The 27,319-nt window shown below is 35.0% G+C and overlaps 1 protein-coding gene across 1 annotated transcript in view; it reads right to left on the reverse strand.

Annotated features, from left to right (window-relative positions):
• Nucleotides 1–27,319, reverse strand: part of LOC110464411 (collagen alpha-1(I) chain-like) — a 69,280-nt gene that overhangs the window by 33,373 nt on the left and 8,588 nt on the right. The window contains exons 2-22 of the mRNA XM_021519612.1: nt 22,333–22,497; nt 19,769–19,982; nt 16,924–17,083; nt 16,250–16,534; nt 15,547–15,594; nt 15,059–15,121; nt 14,190–14,264; nt 12,018–12,083; nt 11,230–11,286; nt 10,908–10,961; nt 10,478–10,531; nt 7,785–7,838; nt 5,871–5,924; nt 4,879–4,932; nt 3,855–3,899; nt 3,504–3,557; nt 1,663–1,707; nt 1,205–1,258; nt 764–862; nt 368–412; nt 127–180 (exon numbers count right to left, since the gene is read on the reverse strand). Coding sequence (XP_021375287.1) covers nt 127–180; nt 368–412; nt 764–862; nt 1,205–1,258; nt 1,663–1,707; nt 3,504–3,557; nt 3,855–3,899; nt 4,879–4,932; nt 5,871–5,924; nt 7,785–7,838; nt 10,478–10,531; nt 10,908–10,961; nt 11,230–11,286; nt 12,018–12,083; nt 14,190–14,264; nt 15,059–15,121; nt 15,547–15,594; nt 16,250–16,534; nt 16,924–17,083; nt 19,769–19,982; nt 22,333–22,497 — 1,799 coding nt within the window. The remainder of the gene's footprint in view (nt 1–126; nt 181–367; nt 413–763; nt 863–1,204; nt 1,259–1,662; nt 1,708–3,503; nt 3,558–3,854; nt 3,900–4,878; nt 4,933–5,870; nt 5,925–7,784; nt 7,839–10,477; nt 10,532–10,907; nt 10,962–11,229; nt 11,287–12,017; nt 12,084–14,189; nt 14,265–15,058; nt 15,122–15,546; nt 15,595–16,249; nt 16,535–16,923; nt 17,084–19,768; nt 19,983–22,332; nt 22,498–27,319) is intronic.

The following is a 27,319-nucleotide window of genomic DNA, read 5'->3' on the forward strand; positions in this document are numbered from 1 at the left end:
CGGGCATGACATAATGCAGCTGACAGTCTGCTCACTTGAAAACATAATTCGACCCATTGAAAATGGACATATAAAAATTATCTGGCGTGTAAGTAAAGACCAGATATATAGTCTGTTTGGTCTTACCTTTGGTCCCCTTGGTCCCGGATAGCCTACAATACCTTGGATTCCAAGTGGACCCTGAAAGGAAATCGATAATCTGATTTTATCTTTCCACACAATACTCTTAGCTGATTTTTAATAAACAGCTGACAAAAAGTCAGCGAAATTTCAACTCTCTTTTATTTAATAAGAATATTTATTTTTCTCTGTGTTATACCATCGAAGATATCTTCTAATGACAAAAGTATATGGTATATGTCCTTACAGTATCTCCCTTGGTTCCAACCTCTCCTGGTTGTCCTGGAACACCCTGTCAACAAAACAGATCTCAACATTAACATTCCGTTTAATTTTTCTAATTTTGTGTTTACTGATATGAATGATGACCATGATTCTTTGCATCTGAATGCCTTCAGAAGTTCCAATTCTTTTGATAACTATTCACATTTTATAGTTTTTACTTCTGAAATACAATTTTTGATTTAAACAATATTATCCTTTAATCAGTTTCTTTGCACTCAAAACTATTCATTATGCATATCCTATGTTTGATAGAATTAATATAATTAGGAGCAGACTAAAACATGAGAATATCATGGTGATAAAATCATTTCATTATCCGATAGCCAATGAGAGAAAGCTCCCCGAACCTCCCACTTACGGGTGTTCCGATGGGTCCAGGCATGCCAGGAAGACCGGGCTTTCCTTGTGGGCCAGGAATTCCCTGGGGGCCAAGAGCTCCAGGGGGTCCCGGTGGTCCCTAACATAATCAGAATTTCAGTAAATTTCAATCTGTTACACAGAATCCACCATATCAATATTGAGATTACTTTTCAAAAGAACATATAACCTTGACAGTTCATATTCATTTATGTATCAGTTATCAGGTATCAGTTCATGTTCATTTTACAAATCTAAATCCTCAAAAAGACATTTGATGAACAATCGTGAAAATTGGTACATGTATTAACATTAATATAAACATATTTAACCGCAATCTCTTCTCAATATACATTCACACAACCAAAATGCCGAAGATTTTAAATCAATGATTCCTGTAAATGAATATATGACAATGAACAGAGGGTCAATAACAACATACAGTTGGTCCTGGAGCACCAGATTGACCGGGGGCTCCTGGGGCGCCATTTCCTCCCTGAAAGTTAAAACAGTTAAGGTAAGCAGAATTATTACAAATATTCAGTTTAATTTAGCTTTGTTTTACTTACAAATAATCTGTAAATCTACTACCATATAAAAATATACATTATATGCATTTATTGAAATAAGTGTAACTTTATGGCAAAATGTGGCGAGACATTACACATTTAGAGAGACACTGTATTTTACCTGTACAGTGATGAAGAAATTAATTAATTGAAAATACAAGTGACAATCTATTCTGCAGAGAGAAGCTAACGTTTTCAATGTTCTATTATTACAAGAAGTTCTAAGGGTTATTAATAACCAAAAATATCTGTGAAAAAATAAGTATCAAGTCACATTACTTAATGTAGTTTTTACTCTCTATCAACCCGACTGAAATCCTGACAAACATACCTGGTTTCCTTTGGGTCCTGTTGGTCCTTCAGTTCCTGAGATTCCCTAACGATATAGGAGTTTAAATGTTGAATATCACCAAATCTTAATTATTTCACAAGCATGCTTTAATTATTATTGGATGATAGACACTACTTCAGTTTTAGCCCTTTTTCGTACTCTTTTTAGAATTTGTCTGGAACCGTTTCCCAATACAGCGATTAAGCCCGGACTGAGTTATCAAGATAAACATCTCTACAATGATAAAATAGATCTTACTTAATCTTCAATAACAAGATTATTTTGAATACAAATACTTAACATGTTCATGGATTAGATATTCATCAATGATGGGCTTATGTAGAGATGAATATACGATTATATAAACCTGAACAAAAATTAGACTAATGACCTGCTGTTCCTAAAAATAGTGATACAGAGTGAATATCACGCATCTCCGATCTCAATGTAAATATGACCTAACCAACTAGAACACTGACAGATCAGTAAGGGCCCCATCTTGTAGCAATATATCCCCCATAATCATCAAGAAGCAATCTGCCCATATAGCTGTGCTTAACATTTGACATTTGGACTTAAAAAAATCGCAAGGAAGCAAAATATACATTTTACATGTACTTTGATGTGGGTCTTTTTTCTTTCCACCTTCATATTTCCTGGGCTAACAGAAATGTAAATGACGGTGCAATACTTATTTGTTAGCTTTGATTTGTTTTATTTCACCTTAAATACCTCCCCCATCAAGAGCCAGTGTCAAAGTCAGAGATCCACTTTGTCTTTGACATTTGGACTCAAATAACCTTGACCTTTAACCCAGTGACCCTGATATTTGGTCAGTTGATTTATTCTTTAATTCCGACAAACCTTGCTTCATAAAATCAGAACAAAATGTTCATCAGTGAAAAATAAAAAAACTTGACCTTGACCTTGAACCTTTGGACCCTGTAACCTGGACCTTTGGTCAGTTGACTCCGTGTCAAGTTCAGAACAACATTGCTTCATAATAACATAAAAAAATGTTCATTAGTAAAAGGATACAATGTTTTATCTTGACAATGACCCAGTGACCTTGACCTTAGGTCAGTTGACCCCCCTGTTAAATTGCAACCAACTTTGCTTCATAATGTCATAACAAAATGTTCATCAGTGAAAGGATACAAAATTTGACCTTGACCTTTGACCAAGTGACCTTGACCAAGAAGCAATCTGCCCATATCATAATTGACAGTTGACTCTTTGTTAAATTCCAACAAACTTTGCTTCATAATGTCATAACAAAATGTTCATCAGGGAAAAGATACAAAATTTGACCTTGACATTTGACCTAGTGACTTTGAACTTTGGTCAATTGACTCCTTGTTTAATTCTGATCAACTTTGCTTCATCACGTCATAACAAAATGTTCATCAGTGAAAAGATGCAAAATTTGACCTTAACCTTTGACCTTGACTTTTTACCTTAACTGAACATCTTGACAAAGTTTCATGTATATTGGTCAATAAATACCAAAGTTATAAGCCATGAACAAAATTTGAGGACAGACGGACGGACAGACAGACAGACAGACAGGCAGACAAAGTGATTACTACATTCCTAATTAGGATGTAGAAAAAAGCATTGTCATCTAATATTGCTTAAAATCTTCTTTCATAAGACTATCTCGGATGCAAGTATTTTTCATATTCTTTAGGTAGATATCACTTACATCTTCAATAATATGGCTACATTTGAATTGAGTACTCGATCTATTTTCTAAATGATTTATCTTTTAATGGACATTATCTGGAAAGAGTGGGAATCCTCTTGTGACCATGCTTTGATAATGTCACAAAGGTACTCACTGGTGGTCCAATGCTGCCGGGCCTGCCACGAGGTCCAAGGAATCCACGTGCTCCCTGGAGAAATATCATGCAGATCGAAACATCACTTTTTAAATTGTTAACCACTAATTTCACAACAAAAAGTGATTCAGAAAATGTTCAAATATAGAGAATATTTTGTGATTTAATTTTTTATTTTCTTCATACTTGAATATATGAAAGAACCCGAGAAAAAGTGGAACTTTAAAGTCCAAGCTGAATCCCTTGATTTAAATGAAAATAAACATCATGTGGAAAATAAACCTTTGGTATTCATTAATCCACCATTACACCTTAATTAAATTAAACAAAGTGTTTGCTAATTCAACTCACCATCTCTCCTGGAGCTCCTACAGGTCCGCCCTCTCCTGCATCTCCCTTACAACAGAAAACACGGCGAATTTAAATACCCTTTTGAAATTAAAATAATCAACTCAGTTCACAATATAAAAATGAAAATGAAATATTGCAAAATACTCCAACATGCTATCAAGTCTGATCATGTTGCATCTTTTTCAAAAACTAGAAAATGTCTTAAGAGAAAAATGTTGCAAACTCACTGCTAAGTAGTATATCATTGTTTGACTTTCTATAGACAGTAATGGTGACCTTGATTTTGACCCTCAGACTCTGAAATAGGACGTTACTTCATTGGTCAATCTTCTATTTATGACTTCAAGTAACAATGCTTTGCAACATCATCTTCCATTGTGTCATCATAGTTCATGGCAATTATTACCCTGACTGGAAACAGAAATAATGCATTCAAAGAGAAACAAAGGGTTTTCTAGATAAAATGTCTGATTGTTTTGGGGAAAAAAGATCCCCTAGCTCGTGATGGTTGATTATCATGTTTATTTAAGTCTCGTCAGTTAACTTTAAAACTATAAAAGACACTCTGTAAACCTTGTGTCTTTATACAATTTGAAGATTAAATAACTCGAGTTAGATCAACATGATAAGCAACGACTACTCGTTGGGAAACCTCTATATAACCTTTGTAAACTTTAACCTTTGTATGTGGCTGTATTTAGTTACCCAGGGGTCTGGCGAAACTGTTATTTATCTGACTCCTGCATGAGACCTGCAATTGTAATAATTCTGCATCTCAAGAAAATTTTGAAAGAAGATGCAAAGTGATCTTCCTTTGTACCCTGCCCGTCAACCCCTTAGTGGGTCAAGGGCCACATTTTTCCAATATCAGATCCTTACCTTGTTTACAAAATTACAATGCAAAAGTATCAAGTGTACTCCTTTTCGAGTACTCCCCACACTGTGTCACAGTCTGAGTACATATAACAATGCCAGATGGAGAAAAACAAAGCCAAGAGTTTGCGGGTCAGTTGACAAGGCATACCTGCTTGCCCTCTGGTCCTGTTGGTCCAGGCTGGCCGGAGGGTCCGGATGATCCCTACAGCAGTAAGGAAACATACAATCAATATACATTGTAACAAACGGTTAATCCTAATATGCATGGGAGTTAATATAATGCCCTATACACTTACACAATCAAATGCTTACAGCATCTGATGTTATGTACACCGTCTATTTAATTTGACATGACATTGTAGAATAGTATCAAGCTGTACTAAACAGGCATATTTCTTGATTCATAATGCTCAACATATAGCAAGTTTGCTAATAACTTTGTCTTTCGTTACAGTCACATTACTTAATAGGTACACACGCATCTGATTCAATAGTCCGTTAGTGTTTATGGGTATTGGCCATGGAAATCCTCTTTTTAAACCAAATGCATGATAATCAGAAACCATGAAAATAACCAATTATCTAAATATATATTATTTTGCTGTACCAGTATTACCCGTTTAGGATCAAGAGCTACCTTAACTTGCATGCATAAAATGACCCAATTTATGTACCAACTCCCCTCCTTCCAATATTTTCAGTCTCAGTTATTGTTTTCTAAACAATGTCTCATGACAATGCCTAAACCCCATAAAATTACAATTGCTGGACAATTGTGCCAATGTAATAAGGATTCATTGTTGATGGTATATAAGTGTTTATAACTCAAACATTCTAATATGTTTATTTCATGGTCCTAAAAGTGACTGCGCTTACATCATTCGTATATTTTCCCGAATTAAAGCGAACAAAGTAAAGGCATAACTTTAAAAAAGATAAAACACCAAAAGTCACTAAGAATGCATTAGATATTCAATTTTATCTTTGCCTAATCATGTTGAAATCATGACTATGCACTGACTGTATGATAGGACACCTATACAAATTCTACTGATGGCTACAAATGGTGCGGGACACCAGGCCAGAGTCTTTACAGATGAGGAGAGAGTTTATGTCTGTTTTGGGAGCCTGCATACTCACCCTCTCTCCCTTGGATCCTGGCATACCCATCATTCCTGGGAATCCAAGGTCTCCCTGGAAAACAATGAACACATTTCAATTCATTTCAATTCATTTCAAGTCATCCCATACTTACAGGTTCCTATGACTACAATCTACTGTATATGAGGACATTTTTGTCGCAGTTTAATTTCACTTTTTTTTTCGACCACTGCAATAAGGGCAAATATAGCATGACAGCATATGTAAATTCACAGCATACTCTGTATTGTAATTGTATGTGAAGGGCAAAAAGAACACTCAGCAAATAGGGACTTTATCATAAGAAGAATGAATATTTGACGAGGCAAACGTTTCTCGTTATACAGTATTACATGTATTCGCAAAATTGACATAATCAGCACCTGTCCTTAACTTACACTTATCCATAACTCCCTGTGATAACTACCATAGCTAATGGAATGGAATTAAGACTAGGAAGTGGATCAACGCATCAACACACAAGGACAAAATCAGAACTCAAAACTGATACCAAAAGACAACAGGAGCCGAAGTGACATTAAAATGAAAGAAGAGATACCTGTGTGATGCACAAGATATGTAAAAGTAATTAAAGATATATGGTAAAGTGAACAAGTGTTTGATCAATGCAGACTAATATATTCTACCACTTCTTTGTAAAGAAGGCAAAGAAATTTCAGCCTGAGAGTTGAGATATATCTGTCTGCTTCACACAGGAGTAACAAATCATATTTCTTGCACACTTTCAAATCATGGAAAATACCATTTTAATGGCGAACTCAATGCACCATGCCATCATCAAGGTTACATGACATAAGTGAAAAAATGAATGACGCTACCCTGGTTATACTGAAGAAACTGATGACATGATGGTGACAATTTTCTTCAACATAGATAGGATCCTTTCAGGTAGAAAACACTGGCCATGTCGATTACTTGTGAACAGTGTTTCTATCTGTAGTCTGACCAAGCATAAATGACACACCAATTGTGTGTTTACCAAATTTTCTTCAATATCACTGTTAACAAATTTTGTGTAAAAACATACTGCATTGCGACAACATGTATGATACTGTCATTAAATTGACAATATTAATATTATACATCCTGGATCGGCATTTCTTTTTTTTCAAATGACATGTTGCTAAGATTTTATGAAAAATCTCTGACAAATGGTGAAGAGTTCTGTGGAACCAAGGTCACATTTTCAAAGTGCTTTCACCTGGAGTAAAAATAGACACTACAAATTGCTAGACCAGGGCTCTAACAATTCAGCTTAAAGGAAATTTCCTCTACCCGACTCAGTAACAAGTGACTAGAAAGTTCACCACTGTGACATATACTCCTTCCTGTATGTAAGAACAATCATGTGAAGGATATATCAGTACACAGTACCCAGGTCTCTAAAGGACCCCATGGTAACTGCTATCAATCTAAAATCCTTGTAAGTAACGATTACTAGTTAAGTGCATTACAGAGCTCTAGGAAAACAACCTATAGCCTGTAGCCTTGTCGGTAACAAGCCACTAGCTGGTTTACCACTGTTACATGTGTAATAGCCTTTAGCCGTGTCAGTAACAAGCCACTAGCTGGTTTACCACTGTTACATGTGTAAAAGTCTGTAGCCGTGTCAGTAACAAGCCACTAGCTGGTTTACCACTGTTACATGTGTAGTAGCTGTAGCTGTCGCCGTGTCAGTAACAAGCCACTAGCTGGTTTATCACTGTTACATGTGCAATAGCCTGTAACCGTGTCAGTAACAAGCCTCTAGCTGGTTTACCACTGTTACATGTGTAATAGCCTGTAGCGGTGTCAGAAACAAGCCACTAGCTGTTTTACCACGGTTACATGTGTAATAGCCTGTGGCCATGTCAGTAACAAGCCACTAGCTGGTTTACCACTGTTACATGTTACCTTGTCTCCTGGAGGTCCCATACTACCACGTTCTCCCTCCGCACCTTCACGTCCCTGTAACGAGTAAAACACAAACTATAATAACAGTTTCAAGTTTTCATATCCCTGTAAATTCAAAGATTTCCATAGTGAAAATGAAAACACTTTTAAATGATCAGAATCACATTCGAGCATGATTATTATTATTTCTAAGAGACCATTTAGTGGCTTCCTGAAGGAAGCAAACTACTCTTTATTAACTCTTATTGACATTCATACCTTCCTGGTAATGACATATAGATAAGCAATGATTTTATTTGACATACAAGACCTAGACTGATGAAAACAATATCTAACATACATACATCCATACATACATATATACATATTATACCAAGGACTGCCTGAATTAAACAAGATCCTCATTTTACTTTCAAGTTTTGTTTAGTCAGACAAGCACTGTCCCCATAAGCTTAGGTCAAATATCAGTACATGCCTACCAGAGTGCAAACCCTAAACAACAATCTAGACCACAACAGGTATGGTAAACACATAGAAGTATTCCATAAACAGTGAATGTTGAAATGCATTTTCAAGACTATCAATGGTTCAAATTTAAATGTTTAAAAATAGAAGAAAAACTAGAAATTGATTTTTGTGAAGACAACCATATGTCTCCTCTTTTTAGTCAATATGCATATTTGGAAGAATAGAGAGGTCATATCAAAATTAAGGTGTGTAAATTTTAAACCATTAAACTTATAAATTATTCTGGTTCATGTTAAATTGTCTTAACAATATCTCTTTATATAGTGAGGCACGAGACCTGATTTCAGTACTCAACACTCCACCTTCCCAAAATACATTAATATAGCAAGTTTGGTCAGCGTAGGAGAAATAACATGGAACTTTTATACTGCATACAAACTTTGGTATAAACTAAAAAAGACATAAATGCCCCCGCTGCAATGTGAAATTAGTTTCAGTGTTCCATAAAAAGTTACAACCACTTTGATCTTGATACCCTGAAACATGCACATACACAAGGTACTACTCTTAAAGTCGATTTTAATATTCCTGTATTTTTTCTGTATGTTATTCCCATCCTGAAACACAAAGATGTAAGAGATATACCCATACTTGACCTTTATACAAAGTTTGGCCAAAATCCGTGAAAGAATGAAGTTGCTAAGTGTTAAAATTGAATCAGTTGATGATTTTTTTGTATATAGCAACAGTGACCTTGGCCTTGACCTTGGATCCCTGAAACACAACGATGTCCGAAGTATACTCATACTTGACCTTTGTATAAAGTTTGACCAAAATCTGTCAATGAATGAAGTTGCTAAGTGTTTACATTGAATCGGGACGGGACGCGTGTTTACATCGAATCGGGACACGACGGGACGGTACGGGACTGACATGGGAAACACTATATGCCCCTTCATTTATGGTGGGGACATAAAAATTAACAAAGGGCCATATCTCTTTATAAAGTGGGTTACGAGACCTGGTTTTAGAGCGAGAGTATGGTAAGTTTGGTCAACGTAGGTGAACATGGAACTTATTCTCCAGGCAAACTTTTGTATTAAAACTAAACAAAGGGCCATAACTCTTTATTTAGTGGGGCACGAGACCTTATTCCAGTGCATTGCATACCTTCTGTGGGTGATGCAGGTATACTTCAAGTTTAGAAGTTATGCCGGGGACAAACTTCAATATAAAAAATAAACAAAGGGCCATGACTCTGTATATAGTGGGGCATGAGACCTGATTTCAGTGCGATAGATTCTGCCTTTCAAAGATACATAAATATGTAAAGTTTGGTCAAAGTACGTAAAAAAACATGGAACTTCAATATAAAAAATAAACAAAGGGCCATAACTCTGTAAATAGTGGACTTCAAGTTTGATCAAGATATCTTTAACGGTTTCAAATTTACGGGCAAGACAAGAATTTACTGAAAGTGTTGCACTTATTTGACCTTTGACCTCGATGTGAAGGTCACAGTGACCTAATTCCAGTGCACTGCACACCTTCTGTGGGTGATGCAGGCATACCTCAAGTTTCATCAAGATATCTTTAACGGTTTAAAATGTATGGTCCGGACAAGTTGCAATTAGAAGAACCAGAAGAAGAAGAACCAGTACTAATACAATAGGTCCCCCTTCATTTAGGGCCGTAGTGGCCCAGTGGTTAAGGCATCTGACATTCTGCTACCACTAGCCCTCCACCTCTGGGTCGCGGATTCGAGGCCTACGTGGAGCAGTCGCCAGGTACTGGCCGTAGGTCAGTGGTTTTTCTCCGGGAACTCCGTCTTTCCTCCACCACCAAATACCTGCTACGTCCTTAAATGACCATGTCTGTTAATAGGACGGCAAAAACACGAACAAACCAAAAAAATATTCGAAGGGAAACATAAAAACAACAACAAAAACAGAAAAACTGCAGAGTTCAAACTCCAAGCCTTTACATTTCCATGTCTACCCTTTATTGAACAGCACTAAAATGAGAATCCAATTTATGGGCAGCAAAAGTCTACAAAAACAAAAACGAACAATAAAGCATATATAACTTGACAACAAGTGTAATACACTAAGGCAGAAAGAAACCTTCATCCTCTATATAAAAAGGAGATACTCCAAGTCAAAAAACTGATTTAAACTAATGCAGGAGTACCCTTTAACTGAATTCAATTCACCAGAAAAGTTTACCTTCTTTCCAGGTTTTCCTCTTGAACCAGTCAAACCTCTAGGTCCACTTAGTCCCTAAGAATATAGAAAGTATAATAAAATAATAGTAATAATAATAATTCCAGGTTCTTATATACCGCTTAATCACAACCTAGGTCGAAGGTCATCTCAAAGCGGTTCACAAATTACCATCAGTGGGTATTGGGCCTTTGCAACCAGTCAATATCTTTCTCAACTCCCTGGGGAGCATACAGCCGGTGCCGCCATTTCGGCAATCACAGCTGGCATTCAACCACATACTCATTTACAGCTGAGTAGACTGAAACAAGCGGAGTAAAATATCTTGTTCAAAAATACAACACAGTGCAATGTAAATTATATGCAGCGGTATGTTGATTTACTTTCACTCTTCAAGATATAATTTCGCCGATGAGGTAATTGTTCATCATACCTGTTCTCCTGGGTTACCAGAGTCTCCTTTAGAACCATCTACTCCCGGTGGGCCCTGGAAAAATCGAATGCACATTTTTACTATGGTACACATTTTTAAATAGTCCTTTTTTTCACTTTCAACAATCTTTAAAGGGTTGTGAGTGAGTGCTCCACAGAGAAGTCAGTTCGATGCATAGTTACTCTCGGGAAACATCTGAACGTTTTTGGTTCCCTTCCCCGATATCTTACTATACAATGTTAAGTCTGTAAGGGACTAGTGTCCTGATGTATAAAGAAGATGACTATCTCCCTGATTTCTGACAATATAAAGCAGCACTTACCACCGCACCAGGAAGACCAGTCATACCAAGGGGGCCTCTTGCTCCTGACATTGCCATCTGGAAACATCACCAAACATTTGATTACCGGTAGTTAAACATTTTAACTAACTTTATTATTTCTACAAAATCAGCATAAATAAGAACACATAGAAACGTTGGTCATGGACAAGAAAAAGTATTACTGTGAAATCAAATATTTTTGTGGTACCCAAATCTCGTGGTTTCCAACAAAACACCATTTCTCGCACATGAATTTGTGGATTACGACTACCCACTCAAATGGAAAATTGATTTGTATCAACTTGTAATTTCTTTCGTGGACCTTTGAATTCATGGATAAATATTATCCATGAAATTAATAAAATTAAAATCGCCACGAAAATGAGGGATTTCACAGTTTATCATTTATTCTTAAGGAAAAAACATATCAACACAAATGTTATCAACACATATACTGTTGAGCACTTATACATATTGTGTTCAGGATTATATTATATTATACCAAAGTTTTACAATATCAGACAAAAACATAATACTTGCAGGTAGGTTTATCAAACTAAAAGCACTTTTTAACAACTGAATTAAGATATTTTTGTCTACATATGTTAAGAACTAATGTACTATGAAAATGTCTACTTCTGAGAATTGTGTTGGTTTAATATTTTTCCCAAAAGATGCTGTGTTACACTAATACTATAGTATACAAGTAGTTCATCAACATCTTATAGGCCATATATCTGTTCAGCAGTGTGTCTGTGACCAGGATAATAATTGAAAACAATCCTTACCATATGCTGTTCCAACATGGTTCTGAAAGCTGCGGCCTGGTTGGAGGTTTTTCCCTCAGCTGGGAGCTAGAATGCAGACACAGCTGATATATCATTACAACGTTTACATATATATATATAGGTTTTTAACATCTTAAATAGCAAAATAAATAATATAAAACAACAAAAAATTGATTTGGGAATTTTCAAAAAAATATATATAAGATGGGAAAAACACATCACATAGACTATACTGAGGGGAAAACAGTGTTTTCAAGAAAACATGACATCAAGAAAAAAGTGACAATTAACAGCTGTAAAATCAAGTGAAATATATCTATATTTTTATGGAAATTGGAATGAATTACAGCCCCACATTTGACAACAAAATGACACTGCATTAGTATTTTTTAATTCTCTTTTATTATCATGTGCAATCCTCCCTTTAAGTAAGATTGTTCTCTTTAGCATCTCAGATGGAACTATGGTTCTAAATTCCTTACAATTCTAGACCAAAAAAACCCAAAACAAAACTACTTACTGAGAAAGAAATACAATGAATATTTAAAAAAAAAACTTGCTGAACAGCTCAAAGATTCACATTTCCATTGATCTGGAACCTGGATGTCAGATTGCATATATCAGCATAAATGACCTCTCATGCAGTAAATATAAAGTACCAGTTAAATCATAGTCTTGTATACAGTCATGCCTGTTCGAAAGAGCACTCCTTTCAGAGACCACCTGTGTTAAGAGACTGCTTTAAGGTCTTCCCAAAGCTGGTTCCTTAATCCAGATTTAACTGTAGTAAATATGAGTAGAACTGGTACAATGTTACTGTTGATGTGTGTGCTCACCCATCTTTGAATACATGGACAACAATATTGTCAGTACCTAACGTTATCTTCCCACGACTGTTTGCAATTTTGTAACATACAAACATTGTATATACTTTTTAAGACATCTGACATACAGTACTATTTTCTCCCACCTCTACGTGCATCCGATACTGGGATGAGTTGCATATTTCTCTCATATCCAGTCATGTGAGATAACGCTGGCCATGTAAGATATCCATGCTTGCCGAGTCTATCTTACTTGGGCTAATCACATCGCGTAGTAATACAAAAACTAGGAGGAGCAACTCCCAATGTCAACAACTTACGCCCTGCTCTGTATTTATTAATTGTATCTATAATTTCATTTATATTAATTAATTACAACATTAACAACTTTACAACAAAAACTTTTTTTTCTATTTTCATGAGATGTACAGTAAGTAGCGATGAGGTTCAAAGATGGTACTTAGAAAATGCTGTATGGAAAATAGAAAGTTGAATAACAACTAAACCATAGAGTTATCATGGAAATGTGTTGTTCTATGCGTGCAACAATGTTGCTGTTTGAGGGTATAGAGAATTCATTTCTTCTGCTATTTTTGTTTTTCAACCACGGAGAAAGTTTTTAAAAAACTGGAAGATGGCGACCGTCTGTGGGCATTGAGAGGTGAAGTATTTGTTTTTTAATGTAGATATGAGAGAAAAATACTCTCAAAGCTTCAGGTTTTACTCCAATTGATGATCCCCTCGAGAGGAATTCTCTATCCATCTATGGTAAATGTGAAAGAGTCTTATAATCCCACATGGGTGTACACAGTGACTTTTGCAAGTATAACGTCTCCATCAGATGACACCATTATACTATGAGGTTACAATCAGAAGCTTGTTAAAATATTGTTTCACTATGCTGATTGGCATGTGACACAACCTTTTGAACTTAAAGAGTTATTGCACAAACTTGCCATGAAGGTTTTGCATGGATCTCTAAATTTGAGGTATACCTACGAATTACTACTTTCTATTTTTTCCAAATATGACCATAGTTTGTGTATGCGTTATCTAAATACTTTGCTATATTTAACGTTATATGTGCATTGCCCTTGTCTTGTTTTACCCAAGAAATGATGGGAGAAAAAAAAATCAATCATTTTGTAAGTATATGGAATACCGGTACGCATATTTTACCCTCAGATGCATAATTTGGGTCCAGGCCTTGGGTAGAATATCCATATCCCACACACCTACATATATTAGATTCTATTAGTCAAATTTAGAAACGTATAGGATAATATACGAAACCTTACAAAACCAGGAAGACAATTTGTTAGCCTTCCATATCAGTAACAGGACTTACTGGGAGGATGAAGACATGACCAGGGGCTCCTTGGACACCATTGGATCCCGGTATACCATCACGGCCACTGAAACCCTGAAATTATCCCGTACAACATCATTTTAAATACATGTACATCAAATTATAGTAAAAGTTGAAATTCTTATGTTGTGACTATCAAACCAATCACGATGTGGAAGTTTACTGATTGGCAATGGTCTGAATATATATACATATATAGCGGACGTTGATATAGTGAACTATTATGTGACGTCATCATTTCTCCATCAAATAAACAGTCTGAAGAACCTCCTTGATGAGGTGAAAGCGCTAATGACTTGTTGATGAGATTTATTCTGTTCATGGTACATATAATACAATATACATATAATCTAAATACCTATATGTAACACGTACTGATATTCTTGTTCTAATTTACTACACGTGTATAAAGTGAGCATTTCCACATTTTCAATAATTTCTGCTTTTCTACAATGTAGTACAATATCTATAATATTGAGCAAGGGCACCCAATTATTTACAGCATTAGGAATCTGTTGAACGTTCTGTTCTATTTAAGTTACAAAAGCATAATTACACCTATATATATATGTTAACTTATTTTACTTGTAAGTTTGTTGATTAGAGACTTGTTGGTATATTAATCTTTCAGATTTAAATGAAGCCATACCAAAACTTTGTCACCTGTTGAAAGTTTGACAAATGAAATCCATGTAATCAGACTTAATACAGTTTGTGTGAAAAACTTTGGTTTCATGGTAAAATTCAAATTGATATTTGTAAGGAAATTAAGAAGTTAGAAGGAAATCATATTTTGTTCACAAATAAAATGACTTAAAGCACTTGGTAGTGACTATCATGAGCATTACCTGTTCCCCAGGGGGTCCTGCGGGTCCAGTTGGTCCGCGGGGGCCTGGAGGTCCTGGTGGTCCCTATAATGTAAAGTACCATAGTTAAAAAATAATAAAACAAACATTTGCTCAACAAGATCTATGAACATGATTTCATGCAATGAATTATAATAAAGTAGCAATCTTACACTGATGAGATCTTCATTTTGGTTCATTATCACATATATCACAAACTGACATCTCTGTTGGTAAAGGATACATGATAATCCCATGATCTGTGACCTTGTCCTTTTACCTCATTACCTTCAGAATACTTTTTGGTCGAGAACTAAAAACATGACCTCTACCATATACTGAAATTGAATACATTATCCATTTTGGCTGTCGAGATAGAGTGGTGACAAGGTCTGCTAGAAAAATAATACCAGTGAGCTCAAACAAAAACAACAGGGATTTCCATCTAAGATGGAATGTCCTAATTACCCAAATACATGTCTAATACTTACATATCTGTATGCGTAGGATACACCTGTAGATTGATCATACTCCACAAGCTAAAAAAAAATAAAAAATAGCAATATCTTGCTATAATATATTTTCTGAATATGGATAAATATGTTGTCAGTCAGGATGTAACAAAATTGCAATGAAACATTAAAATAAACTTCAAACTTTTGATCTGCAAGCACATTTTTACTGACAAGCACGTAATGCTGTAGAATTGAATCTAGCTGTGTCCATACTTTTACAGTTCTATATATGTTCTCATTTACAAAGAAAGTACTCTACAAATATTTGCAAAGTATTGAATCCATTGTTCTGGAAAATAATGTCTGTAGTGTACTTGATTACAATATTTTCATTGTCACGTACGTTACCACCAAAATAGTTGCTGCCATAAAAACAATCCCTCTGTATAGTGTGAAATGTGGTATAACATATGCAATTTTGATGTATGCACATATGGGTTCGGTTTTATATTGTTTTGTTTATTGTTCCTTCTAATAAATGAGGTCATTTAAGGATATATATAGTACACATGTGACTGTGACAAAATATGTATTATATTTGTATAGCACTGTAGAGCACCACCTTAGATTATTCTAAGGCAAATGCCACTGATTCAACTGAGATCTTTTACGTTTCATACCATGTAACTGACCCTTAATTTCATAAAAGAACTTTGATTTATACTGGAAGTTCATTTACCACTTGTCCATTCTGGTCAATGAGAAGGTCTGGCTCTGGTCCAGATTTTTTGTCGATAGGTATGTATTCTATTTCTCCCTCAGGAATCACTGGGAGCTGGACGACAGCACCAGACTTGTCGATGACCATACCGTCTGGGTACAGGATGTTGGAGTCAGACTTAGGTCGACCAACAGTTTCAGTATGAGGATCTACAATAGGCTCACCACAATCAGGGGCAATATCTGAGCAAAGGTTTTTGGCAACCTCAGGATCAGGTATTATCATCATCTCTTGGAATAAACCCTGCACAGAAAACAATTGTGGTTTTGTAAAATAGGCGGCATGTCCAAAGGCACAATAACCTAAATCTAGACAAACTGAATCAAAACTGTTAAGGACCATCAACAAATCAATAGATCTTTCTATTCCAACTCCATCAACACATTAACAAGGTAAGAGTGAATTATGTTTAAACAATAATATGCAGAGATGACAGATATCTACAAAATTAAGAACGGATTTATTTGTTACAAACGAGAGGACTAGACAGTGCTTATATTTTACATTTTTTTAACTGTTCATGCATATATACATTGCATGAATACATTGGCTTACACACAAATTAATTACAAGGTAGAAACATAAGTGTATGTTCATCACAACAGCATAGTAAGATAATATTTTAAACATACCTGATATAATGTTTCATCATCAAGATTAGATCCCATCAATATCGTGGTTTCTCGTGGAAATGCTAGGGGTCGGTTTTTTAGATCGATTTTAGCTCTCTCTTCACAGTTGTAGTAAACAATCAATTCACTTTTCTTGATACTTAGTCCTAACCTTGTCCAGCTGTGTGGGGGAGAGAAAAAAGGGTCAAATGATTAGTTCAATTCAATGTTTTACCAGGACAATAAATAAAAAATCCCAGATACGATGGCCCAGGGCCATTAGATTTGGTCTGTTGATCAAATTTCTATTTTCTTTCCTGACAGACAAGTGTAATATTTGAAAAAATATATTCATATCATGCTAATTGATTATTTATCAAATAAGCAATGGATAGGCTGAACAGCTTTGTGGAAATGACATTTTTTGGAACTGCCTAAAGTTCGCCTCTGGGCACGTACATGTACCTTTTCAAATCCCTGAACGACCAGGACTTCTGAAAACTGTTTTCTTTCCCAGTTTATAAACCTCAGACCTACATATATGCAGTGGAATTGACCTAACCTGCCTGGACATAGGTTTCTTAACAAGCCATTCGGATTGATATGTCTCGCCTGTGCCCCTCTTTGACCGTTAACGCACATGTCAAGTTTGGTTGGTCTAGTTTCAGAGAAACTAAGTTAAATGTAATACCTTAATGTTGATGGAGATGCTAAAAAAGTTGATGGATCTAAGGTGCATCTATGGTTTAAGATTGGTTGGTCTAGCACTTAAACTTTCAGTGAAATTAACTTAAAAGCAGGACTTAATGCTGATGCCGCCGCCGAAAAAGCAACACCTTAGTCTTGCTTCTGCTACTTAATGGCGGCGAGACAAAAGTAAAAAAAATACAGAAATCAGATTGTCTCAAGATTAAAGTGTTAATTATAAATACTCGCTAAATTTAAATCCATAGGTAAGTGTCAGATGATACCTCACAGACTAATAAAAAAACAGATCATTATCACTCATCAGAAAAGTTCAATTATCTCATGTAGTTTTTCGTAGCTTTTTAATTTGTACCTTGGGAAAATTTTATGTTTACAAGTGCCACTGATATTGTAAAAAGAATTATACAACATCAGCAAGCATTGTTGTCTTGTGAACAACTGTAGCAAGTTGGCTTATATTCATTTATGATTTTGGTCAGTTTCTAAATATGCTACAGTATTTTGAACCACGTGTGTATGTGTTCAACATCTCCAATCAGAGAGTCAGAAATGTGATAAACTTCAACAGTTACTGTAGCTGATTATTGCTTTTCAGCATTTTCAGGTTCCCCAACGTTTTCATGTCTATCTAACTCTCATTAGTAAATTTTAAAACTGTTTAAAGACACAAAGTTTACAAAGTATCTTTTACAATTCGAAAATTCATTAGCAAGAGTAAGATGAACATGATAATCAACCATCACGACTTTGGGCACCCTTTCCTTCCACAACATTCAGATGTTATGTCTAGAAATATGTGTTTCTCTTGGGAATACATAATTCTTCTTCCCAGTCGAGGAAACAATTGCTATGAACTATGACATAACAACAGAAGATGATGTTGCAAAGCATTGTTACCCAGCGTCATAATTAGAAGATTGACAATGAAATACCATCCAGGGTGTTACTCACTAGTAGGTAACCAAAAATCCAACAAGTCGAAAGTGAAGATACTTCAGGTGATTGCGGGAGACAAAGAGCTTATTGTTATTGTTAGTTGGATACTCTATGTCCACTAAAGAAATCTGGTGAAGTGAAAGGCTCGCACTTCCTAATGCAAATTTCTCAACATGTGAAAAAATATTAATTCGGCACAAATGTTTATTTCATATTTCAAAGTTTTCTTTTTTTGACAAAGTAACATTAAAAGTGAAAGATTTTTTATTCATTTTAGATCCTAAACCTTGCATCTTGTCTGAATTCATGATCTCTTTTTCTTTTGATCTGACAATTTAAAGGGATATTGAAAAAAGGTATAACACTGACCGGTTTCAGCAAGAGCACACCATGTGCTTGAACGTATACGTATCCCATGGTCTGTTTTTAGTAACAGTGACCTTAGAAACTTTTAAAACCCTAATGCACATCAAAATATCAAGTGTATCAACATGTCAAATTTTCAAAATATTAGTCTTTTGGATTCCAAGATAACTAATGTACCAGGTATATCATACTCCCCTGCACTATTTTAGTAACAGTGACATTGACCTTAGAAATGTTTAAACCCCTATAACATATCTACATCACAGTGTATCAACATGTCAAATTAAAAACAAACAAGAGGCCCAGAGGGCCTGTATCGCTCACCTGGATATCAAAGTAATTATATGGCAAAATATTCTCCAAATAAGATCCAAGGGAATAGACCAGACCCCAATGCCAATCCTTGTAGCAATCTGTATTAGATTTTTCATGCCCAGCAATTTTATGTATGGTTATTGGGTGGGGACCGTCAGATCCGTCAGACCCACGGAAGGGTATTGATATATTTGAAGCAGGTAGTGATATATGATATAAATGTGTTTACTGCCACCATTTCACGGTTAATGTTGCTATTACTAAAACTGGAACCTTGGCTTTGAGGTAGGAGTCTTGAACGATTAATTAAAACTTTCTTGCATTTTCGACGATATGCCCTTATTTGGCAATGAAAAAGAGGCATTACTCTGCGGAATAGCATTTAAATGTCAAAAAAATTAAATAATGTCCTTTTAAATCTACCTTACTGCTGAAACAGGAAAAACACGAATGTTTTGCTTACCGGGTAACCACATAGGACATGATCATTAGAGTAAACTTATTATCTAGAATTTTAACACAGTACATACATATAGCTTACCCAGAACTTGTGTCAATGTTCAAATCATATGAATCTTGCTGTCGGTCAACAGGGTTGTCTCCATTAAATAAAAATTTTGTTGTGTGTCCAACCATTAAACTCATGATTTCATTGAGCTCCTTGGAGTAAATTGAAAACAGTGTTGTGTCAACATCCGGACTTTTTTTAAAGATAAGAATGAGGGAAAAATCATCCACAGGAAGTCCATGGTCACCTGAAAAAGAATTTTGATTCAGTATTACAAGTTAAATAAAGTAGCAATGTTTGAAAATAACAAATTTCCGCCTTTTTAACCATAACTTAGAACAGTGTCCAAACGGAAACATACCTTTAACAGATTCCATACAATATGATAACACACTGCAGAAAATCTTTTGGCTTCTACCTATCTTCAGTCTCGCACTAAGGAAACTTGTCTTGATTTATGTCCAATATATTTTTAAGATTACATATACACAACAAATAAAAAAATAAACAATGTTTTGATATGTATGCAGTCATTCACAAAAATTCTGTGGATTTATATGTCTTGCTTGTCCCAGCAGCTTTGACCACCTGCAGCAATTACTGTTTTTTGAAAGTCAGATCAAAACAGAGAAACTAACATTCATGATGAGCAATATAAGCTAACTGAAATCATTTCAAGACCAAATCTGGGTTTTTGCTAGGTGTTTATAGGGCCCGGTACAGGGACCCATTCCCAATTGAAAAATGACCCTGCATTTTCCCAATTTCAGTCTTTATTTTCCCAATTAGATTAATAATCATGTTTATACAAATGTACAGTCATTATATGTGCGACATTCCTACCGTTCATGAACGAGCATTCAAAATACATAAATAACGAAAAATTGAAACTAAATAAACAAAAACACTGAAAAGTTATGTGTTTGTTTGTTGCTATACATTTTATTGTAAGAAACAGCTAGAAGAAAACGTTTTGCTAATCACATTTTAGTTTTTGACCCCCAAACTATGGTATTTTCCCAAACATGTATGTGTGGAAACATTGATGTCATTTCCAAACTATTGTCAAATGCTGATGATATTTTCCCAGTTCCTGCCCAGGGGCCCTTTCCCAAAATAATAATAGCTGGCAAAAACCCTGCAAATTGATTACTCAGGATATATGATTCTAGAGAGTAAAATGTAGGCCTTAGATTGTATTAATGGGTTCAGTTTGGTTGGTGAAGGACTTTACAGGATATATGATTCTAGAGAGTAAAATGTAGGCCTTAGATTGTATTAATGGTTTCAGTTTGGTTGGTGAAGGACTTTAAAGGATATATGATTCTAGAGAGTAAAATGTAGGCCTTAGATTGTATTAATGGTTTCAGTTTGGTTGGTGAAGGACTTCAACTTTTTGTAATGTAACATTTAACACACAGCTTGATTTATGCAAAAACCTTAACATTGATGAGGATGCTTAGTCTCTGGGCCATAAACTGTGGCCTCATTCAATATATCTTATGCATGTTTTATAATGAAGATGGTAAGTTGTAACTATGGTCTAAATTTGGTTGTTCTAGCGCTTCTGCTTGTCTAAGAGGCAAAAACTGAATGTACCCACCACTGCCATCTGTTGCAGGCGAGTCGAAAATGGATACAACATAAATCAAACCATTTTTTTCCACAGCAAGACTGAGGAAGGTCAGGTCCCCCATTGTATCCCAATTGGCAACTTAGGCCGTTTTCGTGTAAACGGTCAAACCGGTCGGACCACTGTTGTTCGTTTATTAGATAAGGTAGAACCTAGTAATATTATGCTACTTTCAGGCGAGCCTTAACAAAGTCTTGCAAGACCTGCTTAAACAGTCGCAGGTCCGCCAGGATTTATACATTGTTACATTTTTAAACGGTCAAACCGGTTGTTCGCATAAACGAACAGGCTCCTAGGTATGTCTAATACCAGTCTGATGTGAAAAAAGTGTAAAATGTAAAATTTGTACTTCAAAGTAGAAATTTCATGGATAGTGATGAGCACTGTACAAACATTTATCATCATGAATTCACCTTCATTATGACAAGTGAAAGTCATATATCAGCTAACTTTTATCAGTGGACAGTATGATTTTTACCAGAACCAACTATTCCAAGAAATGTATTCCTACTGGAAAGGAGGCAAGCAATATAATAAGAAATACAGAAAAATGTATATATGGCATACAAACAATCTCAAAATCTAAAATTGAACAGACTTTTGTGAATATTTTTTTTTTTTTTTTACTTATTTATTTGAATTTAATAGGTCACTTACATTGAAATGTATGTCACTACACAAGTATAGGTTTCTTTCAACGTATTTTGGGAAAAGGAGCCCAGGTCGAAATTGGAAAAAGTCATTAGGAAAATACAGAATTTTCAAATGTTGATACTAACATTGTGAAATGGAATGCATTCATTATTTTATTACTTTCTTCTTCTTCCTCCTCTTTTTCTTCTTCTTTTGCATAATAGTAATACAGTTTATCTTGGTGAATTTGGGAAATTGGGAGCCATTTTTCACAAAACAAAACAACTTTCTTTCAATGAGTCAATTAATACAAAAATATAAACCAACTTACCTCTAATAATGTCATCTACATTAGCAGTTAGTGATGTTGCCTGAGTAAATTGCGTAGCCGTATCCGTTTCATTTTGATATCTTCCTCTTTTGTCACAAAACCCACGAACAGTATTTACATTTTGGAAATTGTCACCAATGGCCAATAGATCAGACAATACATAAACTGAAAAACAAAACAGAAAACATGTCAATTTCAAAAGTGAAATAAAATATGGACACTCATACACATACTCATTTGAAATCTTGTAAATACACCTTGTACGGTTGTACACATCATTTTGCTTTTGCATTCGTTTTAAATATTACTTAATGTTGAATATAAAATAAAACATTTCTGAAAAAAAAATCTTTAATTTACAAAAACTGTTTATATACCGGTATATATGTAACTAAACAATAAGCAGATTGAAGTTAAGTGGGTAATTTCTTTCAGTATACAACCTTGAATCAAGGAATTTGAAAGGAGGTAGGTAGGTGCACATAATTATATTTTATTTACCATAGATATGTTTTATACAAACAGATCAGTGGTGGCTGAATTAATGAGGCTTAACAGTTTAACAGTAGTGACTTAATTTTAGACAATACAAGCATAATCTGCCAAGACTAACCTTTTATATTGGGGTATAACTGGATAGATGATTAACACTAAAACAACTGTTATATCGGAAATTTCAACTGGATTAATACTTATTTATATCCAGATTTTTTTCGCTCATTAATTTAACCCGTCATTAATACTTTATTATGTACTTCACATGTTATTCCTATGCCTATTCAGCCCTTTTTCTCTATTCGAGATCCAAACCAAATGCATTACAGAATCTCTAATCCTATTTAACTCATTTACCACTGAAGACACATTTGAACTCTTCCAATTCATAGGTTGGAAAAGTTCCTTATAAAAGTTTCAGGGGTGAATGAGTTAAATGTATGCCTCATGGAGTTGAAATCAGCACATGATGACGAAATCTTGTTAACCCGGATACTTTCATAGTACATAGCGCACCTGTATATGTTGCGGGTGGTTAGGCAGTGCAATGGATAGCATATTCACTTTTCTCATATAGTTAGAGCGCCAGGGTTTGATTCCCGGATCAGATGTGAAAAGGTATTGATTCTCCTGCTCAACTGTATGGGTTTAATAAAGCCCTGTCTGTTCACTCTTTTGCAACACAAGACTTTCTTATGATTTAATAAAACTATTGATTCAACCACTTCCGAGCAGTTGGAACATAGAGAATGCATCTTTAGAGTGAGCAAAGCAGGCCAATACAGATATTGTAACTTAATTAAAATTCAGCAAAAATGTATGGTCAATTATAAAATACTGACATTTCCGACTCACCAGATTAACCCATTCACCCCTGAAATTTCATAATAAACTATTTAAACTTTTGAATTGGAAGAGTTCAAATGTGTCTTCGGGGTGAATGAGCTAAAAAAAACCTGGAAAAAGTGGAACTATGTAGAATTGTATTTTTTTGTTATGGATATAGAGACATTTAAAAAATTGAGACAAGGCACATACTATGGACATAAGACTCTTGTCTCTTGGTGTTGTGTACTTAAAGCCTCGAGAGTAATTTATTGCACATGTAGTTAATTGTGTTTAAAGTTCATTGTTTTGCATTAACAGATTAGGTATGTCTGTGGACAAATGGGTCATAACTTGAAAACATTTGAGATCCGCACCCTATAAGTTCGTAAATCATGTATTGGAATTAAAGACCTCACATTGTGAGATACATATGTATTCATGCTATCAGGATTGGCCCTTCCATTTGCAGTCCGGTTTCCACTGGACTTAGTCCTGTAGTTATAACATTGAAACATAATTGATCCCCACCCTATAACCATATACACACCTGCTTCTCATGAAAAGATGAATAACCATACATGTAAACATGTACCACTACGATTATCCTGGGATCCAGCCATACCCTTGGAAACTTTGTTCCTGGATCATATCATGGAAACAGTGGAGATCCAATTACATAAATTGTTAAGATTTCCAACTGATAACCACATGCACAATTATTGCTGGGCATGAAGAGATAGTCACAATAATGCTACCAGGATTAAGCCAGGAGTTTGGCCCAATCCTGGAGAATAAGTCCCTGGACCATAACATGGAAATATTTGAAATCGCTGCCTATAACCATATACACATATATACTAGTTTTAACCATATTCTTAATAAGACATCCTTTGTGCTTTTGACCTGAAAATCATTTTTTTTTGTGTAAAGGAAGAACGTAGCTCAGCTCAGTATTTTCACTCTGATGTTTATTTTGAATTTGAAAGTCTACTTCTCCTGAACAGTTGATCATAATTCAGCCATATTTACTATAATGTATCCTTGGAACCAGGAAGTTAAACAATGTGTAAAGGACGTTTGTTGCCACTTGTAGCTAAGAGACCGACTGTTTTGCCTTATATATATGTAAATATTTCACTTTTAGAGTAAGATGCTTTATGTAGCTACTATTGTGACACCATCAGTGATACAGGGGATATTTAGTACGACTAAGCATTCTATAAGTGAGGCTTTTCTCCTACCTGGATATAATGTTTATGTACACAGACTCAAGCTTGGAGGGCAGTGCTGGTTTTACCAACATAAAACAACAAGAGGTGTTGTCAACTAGCCCTTGTTATCTAGAAAATGTGCTGAGGCAGATATTCTACAAATGGCTTTCAAAATATGAAATGACTTTCAAGATAAAATGATATTTCTGTCCTGGAAAGAGTGATACTTTTAATGTAACATTAATTAAATAACAAACACAGAGAAGAATTAGATGTTATATATGTTTCCTAATTGTCAAAGAGGCAGTTGAAGTTCCATCTAAGTTAATTCCATGTTAAAAATAAATATATACCATTGTCAACATGACTATATGAATCAATGAATCTATGAAATATGAAATGACTGTTTATAAACTTGTGATAATGCAGGGCATTTTGGTATTACCCTGCATAGTGTATTACCTTGATGAAAACTATGTGCTGAAATGTCAAAACAGTCACATAAACAGTCCCCTACATTGAACTTTCCACCCTTCAAATATGTACAACCAATTTCAGTCATTTTTCATATCTGAAACCATAATCTTGATATATCGACATAGTCCGACTGTCCATTTTCAAAACAAAACAAAATTGATCGAGGATGGGCTTATCTGAATTTGAATCATATATTGTATCTTGACCATGTGTAAGATGAGCTTCGTGCTCAATATGTTATCAAGAATAAATAAAGCTTTAATTATTATTATTATCAGAATTCTAACAACGATGTTTTTTGTTACGTTGATTTTCTATCAAAATTCGATCTGAAAAAAAGTACACATCATTTCAAAATACATGACAAATTTGCGTGAATGCTAATCTCCCCAGTCTTATCTTAATATTTATGTTCGTATGAAACATAATTGCTTACAAAACAGATCCACAATGCATCTCATGATCAGTTGATATGTTTGTAAACAACAGGGATTCATATGATCATAAATATCACGAATAGACATTTCAATCATGATATTTACATTAAAACAACAAAGAAAAAATATCTTTGTGGGTAGTCTTTTCAAGACGAATTTTAAACAAACAGTTTAACGAAATGTCGGAACTTCAATTTTTGCAGAAACAATGTCGATATTTATATTCTTATCATTTCCATCAGTCGACATAGGTCTATCGGAGCGCATCGCGGAGTTTTTGCCGATATTTGAATATGATATGACCTCTTCCCGATTATTCTCGCATCCAAACGAAAGCATCCGAACATTTTCCTATTAGAAAACGTTTGCATGAAAGAGATTTTGGTATTATATGTAAGCTTTGATGACATTTTGATTTGGTAGATTTATTAAGAAACTGTTCAATATAAAAGCATTGATATACAGTAGACTTTGAAAAGGCAGGCGGTGGTGTTTCAATGTTGCATTATCAAACGAAACACTTTATCCTTGTTTCGTTCGATAGAAGTTCGATTGCAGTAGAATAGAGTATAGGCCTACTACATTTGATACGATGGAAATTCGGACCCATAACAAGCAGAACACATATACAACCTCAAGCAAAAAGTCGAACGTGTATAATTAAGAGATTCACCAAAAGGGAAAACAACAGCACTGGATAGTGGGCAGATATTTAACTTTAAAAAGCTTTTTATTTGATGATTGAATAATTTATACAACGACTCAATAAGAAAAAAACATATCCTACCAGTAGAAAATGGCGACGGTTGATCATGTGATAACTGGGCGTTACAGTCAGAAAGACAGATATTGGTAAAAAAAGAAATATTCTTCATTGACTGTACAATTTGTAATGAATTAAGTATAACTGGATTTCTAAAATGCATCACGTAACAATATATGCTCTGACAAGAATCTGGAGAGTTTGCTAACTAAGCTACCGTCTGTTAAGGCCGGACGAGTTTGCTTTGAACACCAATGCAATAGAGATATCTATGAACAATATCGTGCCAAAAACAAACTATTTAGAATGAAATAATAGCTTTTAAATTTTTTGTGTCGACTCAAGTCGTTATAACAACCATAGCCTGAGAATTTGACGTTTCAAAGGAATCCCTAATTCGCTTCTTAAAGATTGTACAAGATGAGCCAGGCGTCAAGTGATACATAAGTAATAAACAACACATGTTTTTATCTAGCATTGCTGATGCATTGTGATAGCAGCCTGTATGTGCGGACGCACACATCACTCGTGCACAAGATGCAGTAGTGGCAATACGGGCAATACACGATGGTTTGCGTTTATTTTGTTTTATGTCCTATTAACAGCTAAGGGATTTTTTAAGTACGTGTCTCCATGTGTGTTGTGTAAGCGTCGTGCATTAGTGTATTTGGGCCGTAGACAGGGTATGTTGGTGTACTTACCTCCTTGTGATAGCGTGGATCTGATGCCGACTTCATAATGCTCTATCGCACTGATATACCATGCCGAAGGTACCC

This window comes from Mizuhopecten yessoensis, unplaced genomic scaffold (assembly GCF_002113885.1).
Source record: "Mizuhopecten yessoensis strain PY_sf001 unplaced genomic scaffold, ASM211388v2 scaffold10987, whole genome shotgun sequence".
NCBI lineage: Eukaryota > Metazoa > Mollusca > Bivalvia > Pectinida > Pectinidae > Mizuhopecten > Mizuhopecten yessoensis.